General features: G+C 46.6%; 1 protein-coding gene across 2 annotated transcripts in view; it reads left to right on the forward strand.

Moving 5' to 3' along the window:
- The window catches only part of LOC140398378 (26S proteasome non-ATPase regulatory subunit 11), a 121,913-nt gene that overhangs the window by 93,319 nt on the left and 12,112 nt on the right, over window positions 1–16,482 (forward strand). The window contains exons 11-14 of one of the 2 annotated variants that reach the window (XM_072486996.1): window positions 3,389–3,424; window positions 13,677–13,728; window positions 13,960–13,989; window positions 14,904–15,046. In XM_072486996.1, the coding sequence (XP_072343097.1) occupies window positions 3,389–3,424; window positions 13,677–13,728; window positions 13,960–13,989; window positions 14,904–15,046 (261 nt within the window). The remainder of the gene's footprint in view (window positions 1–3,388; window positions 3,425–13,676; window positions 13,729–13,959; window positions 13,990–14,903; window positions 15,047–16,482) is intronic. The other variant, XM_072486997.1, reaches the window with a different exon arrangement.

The following is a 16,482-nucleotide window of genomic DNA, read 5'->3' on the forward strand; positions in this document are numbered from 1 at the left end:
AGCTTCCGACCATGAATTCTGTCCTCCATTTTGATCTTTTCCCACCTCTTCCCCACCTGCCCTCAAGTGCATCTGCATCTTGTTCTCTTGCTTTCATTTCAAAAATCGCCAACCCTTGTTCTGTTATTAGCACATTTTGCTCTTGTTTTCAGGCATGGCTGACCTTTATGCCATTATTTATTTTTAAATTTCGAGTATCCAATTCATTTTTCCAATTAAGGGGCAATTTAGCGTGGCCTGCATATCTTTGGGTTGTGGGGGCGAAACCCACGCAGACACGGGGAGAATGTGCAAACTCCACACGGACAGTGACCCAGAGCCGGGATCGAACCTGGGATCTCGACGCTGTGAGGCTGCAGTGCTACCCACTGCACCACCGTGCTGCCCCTTTATGCCATTATTAACACCATCTTTAATACTAGCATTACCACTCCCTTTGTCTTGACAATAATAATAATTAATTATTATTGTCCGTGGCAGCTTTTGTCATTTCATCTCTCCTGATCTCCAGCCTATTCCTGACATATTTTGTTTCACCTGCACCACATCCATTTTTCAACAACATACAACCAACCACATTTCTACCTCGAACTCTGAAGAAGTCATGCAGACTCAAACCATTAAGTCTGTTTCTGTTTCCACATATGATGCCAGACTGCTGAGTTTTTCTAGCATTTTCTATTTTTAAATTATTTTTTGTTAAAGTAATTGCTGGCTCGTATGAAAAATTCTGCCTTTTATTTCTATTGTATTATTATGTATTCATCAGTTAATAACATCTGCAACCAACTTCCTAAAGTTTAATAACATCTTACAACATAACTTTGGGTCACTTTCAATTTGTGCCTCCATAGAAAATTCAGGAAAGCTTTTGCTAAAGTATAAATTTACACTGATTTGAACTAATGCTCACTGGTGCTCAGTTTGGGATCCACCAGGTTCACTTGACTCCTGACCTCATTACAGCCTTGGTTCAAACCTGGATAAAAGAGCTGAATTCCAGAGGTGAGGTAGAGTGACTACCCTTGACATTATGGCAACATTTGATCAAGTATGGCATCAAGGATCCCTAGCAAAACTGGAGTCAATGCGAATTGGGGGGGAACTCTTTGGTTCGAATCATGCCTAGCACAAAAGAAGAAGGTTGTGGTGGTTGGTGGTCAATCATCCTAGCTCCAGGACATCATTGCAGATGCTCCTCAGGGTAGTGTGCTTGACCCAACCATCTCCAGCTGCCTCATCAATGACCTACCTTCCATCACAAGGTCAGAAGTGGGGATGTTCGCTGATGACTGCATAATGTTCACCATCGGTGACTCTGCAGATATCGAAGCAGTATATGCCCAAATGCAACAAGACCTGGACATTATTCAGGCTTGGGCTGACAAAGAGCAAGTAACATTCATGCCACACAAGTGCCAGGTAATGACCATCTCCAACAAGAAGTAACAGATAAGTCCTCTTTCACTGGCAGGACAGACCTACCAGAGGAAGTGGCACAGGCCTATACTTACAGGAGTGTGTTGTCCTCGGGTGAATCCTCGATATTGACATTGGACCCAATGAAGTCTCGATGCAGAAGGTCAAACATGGGCAAGGAAGTTTCTTGCTAATTAGCACTTGGTGTGCCTCCAACCCTCCATCCCACCCCTTCCTCAGCTGATGAATTGGTACTTTTCCATAGGGAGAAGCACTGAGTATGGACTACTGACGGAGCTGGCTGAGTTCTATGTCCATATAAAGGTTGTCAGGGGTATGTAGGAATATGGGGTTGAAGTTACAATCAGATCAGCCATGATCTTACTGAATGGCAGAGCAGGCTTGAGTGGCCTCTTCCGAATTCGTATGTTCATATGATGTAACTGCTAGACCGTCTACAGGAAGTGCTGAGGGAACCAACAGTGTTGAGGGGAAAATCTACTTGATTTGTGTTTTTGTCCTCCCAAATCTACCTGTCACAGATGCATCTGTCCATGACAATGTTGGTAGGAGTAACCACCGCACAGCCCTTGTGGAGATGAAGACCTGTCTTCACATGGAGGTTACGATCCATCATGTTGTGTGACACTCGCACCATACGAAATGGGATAGATTTAGAACAGATCTAGCAACTGAAAACTGGGTATCCTCATGACACAGGAGCCCAGGATTTAGTAAAAATGATCAGACTTATTTGCAACTCTCATAAGCCAGAAGTGCCAAGTGGGTGATCCACCCTGACCTTCTGACATTCTCAGCATCAGAGGTGCAGGTCTTCAGCCAATTCGACTCACTCCACATGACATCAAGAAACAGCTGAATATTGCAAGGCCCTGACAGTGGTACCCCAGAATTATCCACAACCGTAGCTAAGCTGTTGGAGTACATCTATAACGCTGTCATCTGCCCAAAAATTTAGAAAATTGCCCCCTTATCCCGTCCAACTAAGTTTTGGAAGTTATTGTCGGCAGTGCTTACACAACAATAAACTGCTTACCAATGCTCAGTTTGGGTTCTGCCAGGGCCACTCGGCTCCTGACCTTATTAACGCTTTGGTCCAAACATGGACAAAAGAGCTGAACTCAAAAAGATGAGGTAAGAGTGACTGCCTTTGACATCAAGGCACTATCTGACTTGAGTGCGCATCAAGGGAATTTAATAAAACTGAAGGCAACGGGAAATTGGAAAACTCTCTGGTTAGAGTCATATCTAGTACAAAGCAAGATGGTTGTTGGAGGTCAACCATCTCGGTCCCATAATAATGCTTTCGGGGTTCCTCAGGATTGTGCTCGAGGCCCGACCATCCATGAGGTTAGAAGTGGAGATGTTCACAATGATCACGCAGAGACTTGTTGGATGCTGAAGCGTTGGCTACTGAAGCAGTCAGTGTTCCTAGGTAGCCCAATCTGGTCAATATTTGGGGTTTTGCTGATGAGTGGCAAATAACCTTGTGCCACACAAATACCAGGCAATGATCATCTCCAACAAGAGAGAATCTAACCATCTCCCCTTTACATTCAATGGCATTGCCATTGCTGAACCCCCCCCTGCCCCCCACAATCCACCCAGCATGCATTCAACATCTTGGGAGTTCCCATTGACAAGAAACTGAACTGGACCAGCCATATAAATACAATGGTTAATAAAGGCTCGCTGTACTGTGAATATTTAAATTGACATTTAAGAATATCTTTTATTATAACACTTTTAGAGTAGCAAGAGCATAATCTCTTTGGCAAACTCTTTTGAACATTAAGTTGAAAATACAGTTGTGTTGATGCTTGATTGTGTTTTGAAGATCCTTGCATGCCATTATGACACATGACTTGCAACTGTTTCTTTTAATCCTGCTTTTTTTAGTGGTGACTTGGAGATAGCAAAATAAAATGTTTTTTTCTTAATCTAACAGATAGAGCACATAGCAAGTATTATAAAACTATCCAAGGTAAGTGATTATTAATATTTCAGTAGGAAGTGCAGAGCTGTGAATTTTGTTGATGTTGGTCTGCATCCTCAGTTTGTCTCACTTGATAGCATTCACCTCAGATAGAAGTTTGAGGACTGCAGCCTCAGTCCAAGGGGATTATTAGTCTATAATCGAGGCTGAAACTTCAGTAGACAATTGAGGGAAACGTTAAACTGAAAGTTGCACTATTTTAATTTGGTGGTTCAGATGAGCATTAAAAAGGTGCCATTACGTTATTCAAATATTGTTACGTCATTGCAGCATTCATCCCCGGCCAACACACTAAAAGTAGACTAATTGATCATAGATATTGTTGTCACTGAAGATCTTGCTGCAAGTACAATAACTGTCACGTCCCCCGTATGTACATCACTTCAAAGTAATTCATTTGGTCTGCATATGCTTAAAGGCATTTGAAAAGGTACTATAAAAATACAAGTTTATGTGACTTCTGGTGGCAGCCATGAAGATAGCACATTTGGTGGCTCCCACTCGGGTCGGACCTTTGGACCTTTTCCCCGATTTGTTCTCGGATTTTACTCGGAAAATTGATGGTGGACGTAATTGTGAGGAGGAATCTCCAGTGCATGGAGAGGCGGACCAGGAGTGCTCGCAAAGGAAGAAATAGGCGAACAGAGAAGGCATAGGTTGAAGATGCAGCGGGAGAAAGCATGGCGGATGACCGGAGTCCTGGCTCGATGACCCAGCAGTCAACGGAGCAGTTGATGCAGTTTATAAAAGGGGGCTTCGCCAAGCACAAACAGGAATGCTTGGACCCGATTAGGGAATCGATTGCCTGGCTGGAACATAGAGACTGGATGCTCAAGATTGGGTGATCCAGAAAGTGGAGAAGGCACTGATTGAGCAGGAGGAACACAAAACAGCAATGGAGGTCGGGGTGGGGATGCTGAGAGACCAGCAGAAAAGGCTTCAGGAGAAGGTGGAGGACCTAGAGAATTGGTCCCGCCGGCAGAGGATCATTGGTCTCCCAGAGGAGTCCGAAGGAGCGGATGCAGGGCCATATATAGCGGGCATGTTCGAGAAGCTAATGGGGCATGGGACGTTCACCCGACCCTTGGGAGGTGGACAGAGCTCACAGAGCGCTGGCGAAGAAGTCGCGTGTAGGGGACCCACCGAGGGCGATGGTGGTGAGATTCCACAGGTACCTGGACAAGGAGCGTATTTTACGGTGGGCCAGGCAGACACAGCTGTAAGTGGGAGACTTGAGCCCGGACATAGCCAGGTGAAGAGCAGGGTTCAATCAAGTAAAGTCGACCCTTTTCAAGAAGGTGGTGAAGTTTGGACTGCTGTATCTGACCCGTCTTTGGGTCACTTATGAGGAGCAATATTTCTACTTTGAGTCACCCGAGGAAGCGGTGGACTTCGCCAGAAGGAAAGGGCTGGCAGTGGACTGAGGTGTTTGAACTTTGCTGCAGCGTTCACGTTAAAAATGTTGTTGTTTTTGGACTATATCTGTAATGCCTTCTGTATTGATCCTGGGGCTGCCGCATATTTGTGTACGTTAAAGTTTGCATTTGTACTGGTGGGGGATGGAGGTGTGAATTTTCGATGTGGGGTTTTTGCTTTTCTTTGTGTTTCTTTCGGTCAACTGGGCTGGGATTGTTTTCATTTGCATATGTGTGGCCGGGGGGGGGGGGGGGGGTACAATAGATGGAAAATGTCTGGTGCCATGGGCGGGGGCTACCAAGCTAGCTGGGCAGGCTGGCTCACGGAGCCCCAGTGGGGGACGAGCAGATGTTATGCTTGTTGAAGGGGGCTATTTGTATAGTGCTGTTATGGGGGGGAACTGCTCTGCTGACGGGAGAGGGACTTTTGCTGGGGAACAAAATTGAGGTCGGGGACGGAGGCGAAGTGGGGGTGGGGGGGCGAGAAGCCAGTCCCAGGCTGATCACCTGGAACGTAAGAGGGCTAAATGGGCCGGTTAAGAGGGCACGCGTGTTCGCGCATTTGAAGAGATTGAAGGCGGACGTGGCAATGTTACAGGAGACACATCTTAGGGTAACCGATCAGATTAGATTAAGGAAGGGATGGGTCGGACAGGTATTTCACTCGGGGCTGGACTCTAAGACTAGAGGGGTCGCGATCCTGATTAATAAGCGAGTGTCATTCGAGGCAGGTAGAATAGTTGTGGATGTGGGAGGCCGTTACATCATGGGAAACTGGAAGGGCTGCCGGTGGTACTCCTGAATGTGTACGCGCCAAATTGGGGTGATGTGGGGTTCATAAGGAGGATGTTGGGAAAGATCCCGGACCTGGACTCTCAAGTTGGTCATGGGGTGGGGGGACTTCAACACAGTCATTGACCCAAGGCTAGACCGGTCAAGCTCAAGGACAGGAGGGTGCCAGCAATGGCAAAGGAGCTAAAGGGGTTTATGGAGCAGATGGGAGGAGTGGACCCATGGGGTTTGGGCGGCCGAGAGTGAATGAGTTCTCCTTTTACTCACATGTGCATAAAGTGTACTTCCGGATCGACTTTTTCATCTTGAACAGGGCTGCAATAGTCTGGGAGGCGCTGAAGGCGGTGGTCAGAGGGGAGCTGATCTCGATACGGGCCCACAGCACAGGGAGAAGGTAGACAGAGCAGAGACGGACCGACTGCTGAGGGAAATACTTCAGATCGACAGGAGATTTGCGGAGACCCCAGAGGCAGGGCTTTTAAGGGAATGATGGAGGCTGCAGGTGGAGTTTGGCTTGTTAACTACAGGGAAGGCGGTGGAGCAGCTGAGGAAGCGAGGGGGGGTGGTATATGAATATGGAGAGAAGGCCAGCAGAATGCTTGCGCAGCAGCTCAGTAAGAGGGAGGCAGCTGGTGAGATTGGGAAAGTAAGGGACAGAGATGGGAACCTGGTCGGAGATTCAACAGGGGTTAATAGGGCGTTCAAGGAGTTTTATAGCAGGCTGTATGAGTCGGAAGCCCCAGCTAGGCTGGAGGGGATGAGGCAATTCTTAGGGGGGGCTGAGGCTCCCGATGGTGGACGAAGGGTTGGTAGAAGGGCTGGGGGCTCCAATCGGGATGGAAGAAATAGCAGAAGGGCTGAAGGCCATGCAGTCGGGTAAAGCCCCGGGACCGGCCGGGTACCCAGTGTAGTTTTATAAAAGTTTTCTGGGATGCTGGGGTCACTGCTGATGAGGACATTTAATGACGCTAGGGAGCGAGGGGTGCTTCCTTCGACGATGTTGCAGGTCACGATCTCACTGATCTTGAAGTGGGATAAGGACCCGGAGCGATGCGGGTCCTACAGACCGATCTCCTTAATAAATGTGGACGGCAATCTGTTGGCCAAAATCTTGTCCTCTGCGATCGAAGACTGCGTTCCGGACGTGATTGGGGGGAGGACCAGACGGGATTCGTTAAGTGCAGGCAGTTGGCGGCCAACGTTAGAAGGCTGCTGAATGTGATCATGATGCCCCCAGAGGGTAGGAATGTAGAGGTAGTGGTCGCAATGGATGCAGAGAAGGCATTTGATCAGGTGGAATGGACCTATCTGTGGGAAGTGCTGGGGCGGTTTGGGTTTGGACGGGGCTTCATCGACTGGGTTAGGCTGCTGTATCAGGCGCCCATGGCGAGTGTACGGACGAACAGGTTGACATTGGGCTATTTTAGGCTGCACCGGGGGGGACGAGGCAGGGATGCCCCCTCTCCCCACTGCTGTTTGCGCTGACCATAGAGCCGCTGGCAATTGCGCTGAGAGCCTCAAGGGGTTGGTTCAGGGAGAGCTGGAACACAGTCTCGCTATACGCAGATGACCTGCTCCTATATGTTTCTGACCCACTAGAAGGGATGGGAGAAATTGAGGATTCTGGGTAAATTTGGCTGGTTTTCGGGTTATAAATTGAACATGGGGTAAAGTGATTTGTTCGCGATTCAGGCAAGGGTGCAGGAGAGGCGACTGGAGGAGCTGCTGTTTAGAGTGGTAGGGGGAAGCTTTCGGTACCTAGGCATCCAGGTGGCACGGGAATGGGAACGGCTACACTAGTTAATTTTGACCCGACCAGTAGACCAAATGAAGGAAGACTTCCGAAGGTGGGACGTGCTTCCGCTATCACTGGCTCGGAGGGTACAGACAGTGAAAATGACAGCCCCCCCCGAGATTCCTGTTTGTTTTTCAATGTCTCCCCATCTTTATTCCACGGGCCTTTTTTAAACTAGTAAACAAGGTGATCTCTGGCTTTGTATGGGCGGGTATGACCCCACGAGTAAAAAGGGGATGCTGGAAAGTAGTTGGGGGAAGGGCGGGCAGGCGCTGCCGAACTTTAGTAACTATTATCGGGCGGCAAATGTCGCCATGATTATGAAGTGGATGGTGTGGGGTGGGGGGGGGTCGATGTGGGAGCGAGTAGAGGTGGCATCATGTAAGGGCACGGGTTTGGGGGCATTGGTAACAGCGCCTCTGCTGTTCCTGCAGGCACGGTACTCCACCAGCCCCGTGGCGGTGGCGGCCATGAGAGTCTGGGGGCAATGGAGGAAGCATGTAGGAGCAGAGGGAGCATCGGTCCGGTCACCAATCTGCAACAAACATCGGTTTGCCCCGGGGAGGCTGGATGGAGGGTTTCGGAGATGGCAAAGGGCAGGGATCGAGAGGATGGGAGATCTGTTTATAGAGGGGAGCTTTCCCAGCCTGAGTGAGTTGGAGGAGAAATGTGAATTGACTGGAGGGAATGAGTTTCGGTACCTGCAGGCGTGAGATTTCCTACGCAGGAGCCTTCCCACTCCTACCATCAAGGGGGATACAGGACAGAGTAGTTTCCCGAATATGGGTGGGAGAAGGGAGGGTTTCGGACATTTATAAAGAACCCATGGGGTCAGAGGAAATGCAGACCGAGGAGCTGAAACACAAATGGGAAAGTGGAGTTAGGAGGAGAGCTAGAGGATGGTCTCTGGGCAGATGCGTTGATTAGAGTCAACGCGTCCACAACATGTGCCATGCTCAGCCTGATACAGTTTAAGGTCATTCACCGGGCACACATGACAGTGGCCCGGATGTGTAGGTTCTTTGGGGTAGGTGTGTGGGAGGGCCAGCGAACCATGTTCATATGTTCTGGGTATGCCCGGAGCTTAGGAGATTCTGGCAAGTGTTTGCGGATGTCATGTCCAAGGTGTTAAAAACAAGGGTGGCACCGAGTCCAGAGGTGGCGATTTTCGGAGTGTCGGAAGATCCGGGAATCCAGGAGGAGCAAGAAGCAGACATTCTGGCCTTTGCCCCCCTGGTAGCCCAGAGACGGATACTTTTAGCTTGGAGGGACACAAAGCCCCGAAGTCAGAGACCTGGCTCATTGAATGGCTAGCTTTCTCTGTCTGGAGAAAATCAAGTTCGCCCTGAGAGGGTCAATGTCAGGGTTCGTGACTTTCAGACCGGGAAGGTCCCATGTAATCCTCCTTTCGCTTAGTCAGTTGATCTTAGCCAAAGAACTACAATTAGCTTCACTGTTTTTTGGTTAAGGCGGGCAATTTGGGCTCTTTAAGCTTATTTAGGGACAATCCCCTACTGCCCCCTAATTTTCCTGATTGAGCAGCCCGATACCAGATATCCTTGATTTTACTTAAGAATAATGGACTCTGGAGCTGCTTACCAGCAAGGAATTAACACCATCAATGAATGATAAAATTGGAGATTAAAACTGCACTATTAAGTGCAGTTATTACAACAACTTGTCTTTCTTGATTGGGTTAACTTACCATCTTCTATAAATTGATGTTTTCCCAAATATTGAATCTGCACATTCTGTAACAAAGCGAGATCCAAAGTAATGAATCAAGAGAATTATTTACAGTCTCTATGCCTCCCTGTTGTAATCTGTTTCCTGAAAGTTGTCTAATTCGATACAGTAAAACTACAAAAGCCAACTAGCATCCTTCACCTTGGTGAGAAACAACTTTTTAAAAATAAAACCGGGTTATCTCCTTGCTCCAGCGCTGAAGGTCTAATTTTTGATTCTTTTTCTACAGGAAAAGGAGTAATATTTATAAAAAGCGGTTTTATTTTTAGTCATGCTGTGGCAGCTGACCTCCTAATCATACTGCGCTGTTTCAAAACCATGCAAATGAAATTCGCCTTTGCCTCCCAGCATCTTTGCTGCTCTGTACTCCCACTGGAGGTGGCGGAAAGCGTCATAGATAGCAGTTATGTAAATGTGGTCACACCCAAAGTGCAGGCAGAGAAATGGGTGACCACCAGAAAGGGCAGGCAGTCAGCGCAGGAATCCCCTGTGGTTGTCCCCCTCTCGAACAGGTATACCCCTTTGGATACTGTCGGGGGGGATAGCCTATCAGTAGAAAACAGCAGCAGCCAGAGCAGTGGCACCACGGCTGGCTCTGATGTTCAGAAGGGAGGGTCAAAGCGCAGAAGAGCAATAGTCATAGGGGACTCTATAGTCAGGGGCACAGATAGGCGCTTCTGTGGATGTGAAAGAGACTCCGGGATGGTATGTTGCCTCCCTGGTGCCAGGATCCAGGATGTCTCCGAACGGGTAGCGGGCATTCTGAAGGGGGAGGGCAAACAGGCAGAGGTCGTTGAACATATTGGTACTAACGACATAGGCAGGAAGGGGCATGAGGTCCTGCAGCAGGAGTTCAGGGAGCTAGGCAGAAAGTTAAAAGACAAGACCTCTAGGGTTGTAATCTCGGGATTACTCCCTGTGCCACGTGCCAGTGAGGCTAGAAGTAGGAAGATAGAGCAGCTAAACACGTGGCTAAACAGCTGGTGTAGGAGGGAGGGTTTCTGTTATCTGGACCACTGGGAGCTCTTCCGGGGCAGGTGTGACCTATATAAGAAGGACGGGTTGCATCTAAACTGGAGAGGCATAAATATCCTGGCCGCGAGGTTTGCGAGTGTCACACGGGAGGGTTTAAACTAGTATGGCAGGTGGGTGGGCATGGGAGCAATAGGTCAGAGGGTGAGAGCATTGAGGGAGAACTAGGGAATAGGCCCAGTATGGCTCTGAGGCAGAGCAGACAGGGAGAAGTTGCTGAACACAGCGGGTCTGGTGGCCTGAAGTGCATATGTTTTAATGCAAGTAGTATTGCGGGTAAGGCAGATGAACTTAGAGCTTGGATTAGTGCTTGGAACTATGATGTTGCCAATACAGAGACCTGGTTGAGGGAAGGGCAGGATTGGCAGCTAAACGTTCCAGGATTTAGATGTTTCAGGCAGGATAGAGGGGGATGTAAAAGGGGTGGCGGAGTTGTGCTACTGGTTAGGGAGAATATCACAGCTGAACTACGGGAGGACACAGAGGGCATTGAGGCTATATGGGTAGAGATCAGGAATAAGAAGGGTGCAGTCACAATGTTGGGGGTTTACTACAGGCCTCCCAACAGCCAGCAGGAGATAGAGGAGAAGATAGGGAGACAGATTTTGGAAAAGAGTAAAAACAACAGGGTTGTTGTGATGGGAGACTTCAACTTCCCCAATATTGACTGGGACTCACTTAGTGCCAGGGGCTTAGACGGGGCAGAGTTTGTAAGGAGCATCCAGGAGGGCTTCTTAAAACAATATGTAGACAGTCCAACTAGGGAAGGGGCGGTACTGGACCTGGTATTGGGGAATGAGCCCGGCCAGGTGGTAGAAATTTCAGTAGGGGAGCATCTCGGGAACAGTGACCACAATTCAGTAAGTTTTAAAGTGCTGGTGGACAAGGATAAGAGTGGTCCGAGGGTGAATGTGCTAAATTGGGGGAAGGCTAATTATAACAATATGAGGCGGGAACTGAAGAACCTAGATTGGGGGCGGTTGTTTGAGGGTAAATGAACATCTGACATGTGGGAGGATTTCAAGTGTCAGTTGAAAGGAATTCAGGACCGGCATGTTCCTGTGAGGAAGAAGGATAAATACGGCAATTTTCGGGAACCTTGGATAACGAGAGATATTGTCAGCCTCGGCAAAAAGAAAAAGGAGGCATTTGTCAGGGCTAAAAGGCTGGGAACAGACAAAGCCTGTGTGGAATATAAGGAAAGTAGGAAGGAACTTAAACAAGAAGTCAGGAGGGCAAGAAGGGGTCACGAAAAGTCATTGGCAAATAGGGTTAAGGAAAATCCCAAGGCTTTTTACACGTACATAAAAAGCAAGAGGGTAGCCAGGGAAAGGGTTGGCCCACTGAAGGATAGGCAAGGGAATCTATGTGTGGAGCCAGAGGAAATGGGCGAGGTACTAAATGAATACTTTGCATCAGTATTCACCAAAGAGAAGGAATTTGTGGATGTTGAGTCTGAAGAAGGGTGTGTAGATAGCCTGGATCACATTGAGATCCAAAAAGACGAGGTGTTGGGCGTCCTGAAAAATATTAGGGTAGATAAGTCCCCAGGGCCTGATGGGATCTACCCCAGAATACTGAAGGAGGCTAGAGAGGAAATTGCTGAGGCCTTGACAGAAATCTTTGGATACTCACTGTCTTCAGGTGATGTGCCAGAGGACTGGAGAATAGCCAATGTTGTTCCTTTGTTCAAGAAGAGTATCAGGGATAACCCAGGGAACTACAGGCCGGTGAGCCTTACGTCAGTGGTAGGGAAATTACTGGAGAGAATTCTTCGAGACAGGATCTACTCCCATTTGGAAGCAAATGGACGCATTAATGAGAGGCAGCATGATTTTGTGAAGGGGAGGTCGTGTCTCACTAACTTGATAGAGTTTTTCGAAGAGTCACAAAGATGATTGATGCAGGTAGGGCAGTGGATGTTGTCTATATGGACTTCAAAGGCCCCTCATGGTAGACTAGTACAAAAGGTGAAGTCTCACGGGATCAGGGGTGAGCTGGCAAGGTGGATACAGAACTGGCTGGGTCATAGAAGGCAGAGAGTAGCAATGTAGGATGCTTTTATGGATTGGAGGGCTGTGACGAGTGGTGTTCCGCAGGGATCAGTGCTGGGACCGTTGCTGTTTGTAGTATATATCTAAATGATTTGGAGGAAAATGTAACTGGTCTGATTAGTAAGTTTGCAGACGACGCAAAGGTTGGTGGATTTGCGGATAGCGATGAGGACTGTCAGAGGATACAGCAGGATTTTGATTGTTTGGAGACTTGGGCGGAGAGATGGCAGATGGGGTTTAATCCGGACAAATGTGAGGTAATGCATTTTGGAAAGTCTAATGCAGGTAGGGAATATACAGTGAATGGTAGAACCCTCAAGAGTATTGAAATTCAGAGAGATCTTGGTGTACAGGTCCACAGGTCACTGAAAGGGGCAACACAGGTGGAGAAGGTAGTCAAGAAGGCATACGGCATGCTTGCCTTCATTGGCCGGGGCATTGAGTATAAGAATTGGCAAGTCATCTTGCAGCTGTATAGGACCTTAGTTAGGCCACACTTGGAGTATAGTGTTCAATTCTGGTTGCCACACTACCAGAAGGATGTGGAGGCTTTAGAGAGGGTGCAGAAGAGATTTACCAGAATGTTGCCTGGTATGGAGGGCATTAGCTATGACGAGCGGTTGAATAAACTTGGTTTGTTCTCACTGGAATGACGGAGGTTGAGGGGCGACCTGATAGAGGTCTACAAAATTATGAGGGGCATAGACAGAGTGGATAGTCAGAGGCTTTTCCCCAGGGTAGAGGGGTCAATTACTAGGGGGCATAGGTTTAAGGTGCGAAGGGCAAGGTTTAGAGTAGGTTTCGGGCAGCATGGTCGGCACGGGCTGGAGGGCCGAAGGGCCTGTTCCTGTGCTGTACTTTTCTTTGTGCTTTGGAGCAATGAGGGTGTTCTGAGTTGGGAATGAATTACAATTTTCCAGTACTGAATTAATTTCACTAGTTGACAGTCATCAGAGTGCAGATGGTTGACTTCATAATCTGTGGCGCTTCAATCACTGACCTTGTGGGGTTAAATCCCAAGTAGTTCAGGCTTGTAGATGAGTCTCATATTTTTTATCCAGGCGTCTGAAGAACTTAGGTGCTTATTTGAAGGTAGAGTGAAAATGAACTGCGCACCTGTTTCTGCCTGTTTGTGAAATTGAGCAAGTCCACCGCTTGTCGTTGATGATTTAGGGAATCCATAATGGGGAAATGTTTTGTTCTAAAGTCTCCATCCATCCTTGGTTGAGATTGATTGTTTAAAAACTATTGTCGCAAGTGTTACTAAAATCATGAGACCTTAACAGACCATCAAATAAGTTGATTTATCTAGAAACCTGCTAAGCTTCCCAATCCGTTAAATGACATCTCTTCAGCTAGGCAATTGAAAATTGCAACTTAGAGTTGACACTGTCCTGTGATTCTAGGGTGATGTGGAAAGAAAACTCTCTCAGATGATCTTGGACAAGAAGTTTCATGGTAAGCATTTAACAGTTACTATATTGAACACAGGAGAAACTGCAACAAAGTTAAAATCATACCCAGCTCTGACATGCACAATAATTAAACCAGTCAATAACAACAAAAACAATTTTCCATGTAACTGGTTTAACTATGTAGCCTAGTCATGGTTGCAATTACAATATTGACTGCAATATTTTTACGGGTTACCAGTTTTATCAAGGGTTACTTTTGTCTCTTTTTTTGTAGTTCTCCTTAATAATTCATCTCTCAAGACAGGTATGATTTAAACTTTGGTCACATCTCTTGTACCAAATAACTTTTATCCATTCCAGACAGGACAGAAATATTTGCTGCAAGTGGCATTTTTGTTCCAGTACGCGGTTCTGTACTGCATGTGCCTGGTGTGACATAATTCTTCTTTGGGATACAGAGTAAGAAATGCCATGCAGAGATTAGATGATTTGGGCAGCACGGTGGCATGGTGGATAGCACAATTGCTTCACAGCTCCAGGGTCCCAGGTTCGATTCCGGCTTGGGTCACTGTCTGTGCGGAGTCTGCACATCCTCCCCGTGTGTGCGTGGGTTTCCTCCGGGTGCTCCGGTTTCCTCCCACAGTCCAAAGACGTGCAGGTTAGGTGGATTGGCCATGATAAATTGCCGTTAGTGTCCAAAATTGCCCTTAGTGTTGGGTGGAGTTACTGGGTAATGGGGATAGAGAGGAGGTGTGGGCTTGGCTAGGGTGCTCTTTCCAAGAGCCGGTGCAGACTTGATGGGCCGAATGGCCTCCTTCTGCATTGTAAATTCTATGAAATAATTCTATGACTTTACGTTTAAAATATGTTAAGTGGGGTGATTGCTTTTAATTTATTTCCGTTAACTGTGTCCAGATTAGGATACTTTCAGATATTAAAAAACAATTGACCTGTGGTGACTAGTCTGTTCAAATTTGAGGATTTGCTGGGTATCGGAGTAACCACCCCCATCAGTATTAATCCAGTAACTTGATGTTCTTAATTGTATAATTTCACACTGGATATTGTACATTATGTGCCTTTCCAGGTGTTGAATTTGATGCTTCTTTAGAATTAAATAAAAAGTGTCGTAATCTAGCAAGGGAGCTAAAAGAAAAACATATTTCTAGCCGATTGTATTGCAGATCACATTTGCCATTTTTGTTGTATTTATTTCAGGTATTTTAGACCAAGGCGAGGGGGTCTTGATTGTGTTTGATGAGCCTCCAGTAGATAAAACATATGAAACTGCGCTTGAAACAATCCAGAATATGAGTAAAGTAGTGGACTCCCTCTACAACAAGGCAAAAAAACTAACATAGGTAGGTGTGTTGTAATGCGAGGGACAGAATCTCTATATTTATTCCTTTTCAGGTGGAGCTGTTATGTGTCTTATTCAGTGGAATATTATGGTCGTTATTATTTGAGATATGCATTATTCATATGCAAATATGGTTCCATTCCATGAAATTGGGCATCATGTAATGCTTTCTTTCAGTTTGTACAGCTGCCTGGTGATACAGAAGTCCAATAAAGGACCTAGACAAGTGTGTCTATCAGACCCAATATTTTTAATTTAAAGACCAAACTGGGACAAAAGATCAAAAATACCTTTTACAATTAGGAACCACAATACAATTTAACGGGATCGTTCTACTTCTGACATTTTCCTAATGTTTTCACCTGTCGAATGAAGTAACTTTAATTTAGCGTAAGATTAGCTTGCACTCTCACTCTATCTTGCTCAAATTCTAACTCTCTTTGACCCCCCCTCTCCCAACAAGTTGGGATAGCAATCCCAATCGATTAACTTTGTCTCCTTCTCACAGCTAAGTAATCAACATTTATAATGTATTAGAAATCTATTATCTGAACCTGTTTTATGTCTACTTGTTAAATTTTAAATTCTGGTACCTATGTTTTATAATGACAACTTGTCATACTGTAATTATGCCCACCAGTCAGTATGCACAATGTAATCCTTTCTGCACTCTGTCCAATTATTCACCCCTCTCCCTGCTTTAATACTTGACCTTGACGCCTCATGTGTAAATTGGTTAATTTTTTTAAAAAATCTTATAAAAGTGCACACTTTTGTTAATTCTTGTGCCTGTATTTATATTGGAAGTTATAGAATCCCTATATTTAGCCCATCGCGTCTGCCCCCACACTCCGAAAGAGCACCCCACCCCCTCCCTATCCCCACGACCCCACCCTACACAGCCCTGGACAGTAAGGGGCAATTTTGCATGGCCAATCTACCTAATCCGCACGTCTTTGGACTGGTAAGAAACCGGAGCACCAGGAGGAAACCCATGCAGACACTGGGAGGAAGTGCAAACTACACACAGTCACTCAAGGCCGAAATTGAACCTGTGTCTCTGGCACTGTGAGGCAGCAGTGCTAACCACCGAGCCGCCACAGTGTATGGAAATTGATCACGCTGTAATTACATGTTCCTACCAGTGGCAACAATGTTGTAGCCACAGTTTAGTGTTTCCCATCTTTACCTGTACTGCAGAGAAAATCCTACTCTATCAGCACTTAAGTTGTTGCTTCCTGAGATGCCGAGCATTTTGTTGTCTGACCTGGGGGCAGAATGAATAATTAAAAAATAATGGCTAAAATTACATCTGTGTGCCCCAGTAAAATTGAAGCTTGGCTTATTAACCTGCTGACAAATTTAAACCTACCGTTAAGACCCACTTCATTTGAAGACTAAAATAGAAGCAAAATATTCTGGATGTTGGAATTCTGA

This window comes from Scyliorhinus torazame, chromosome 21 (assembly GCF_047496885.1).
Source record: "Scyliorhinus torazame isolate Kashiwa2021f chromosome 21, sScyTor2.1, whole genome shotgun sequence".
NCBI lineage: Eukaryota > Metazoa > Chordata > Chondrichthyes > Carcharhiniformes > Scyliorhinidae > Scyliorhinus > Scyliorhinus torazame.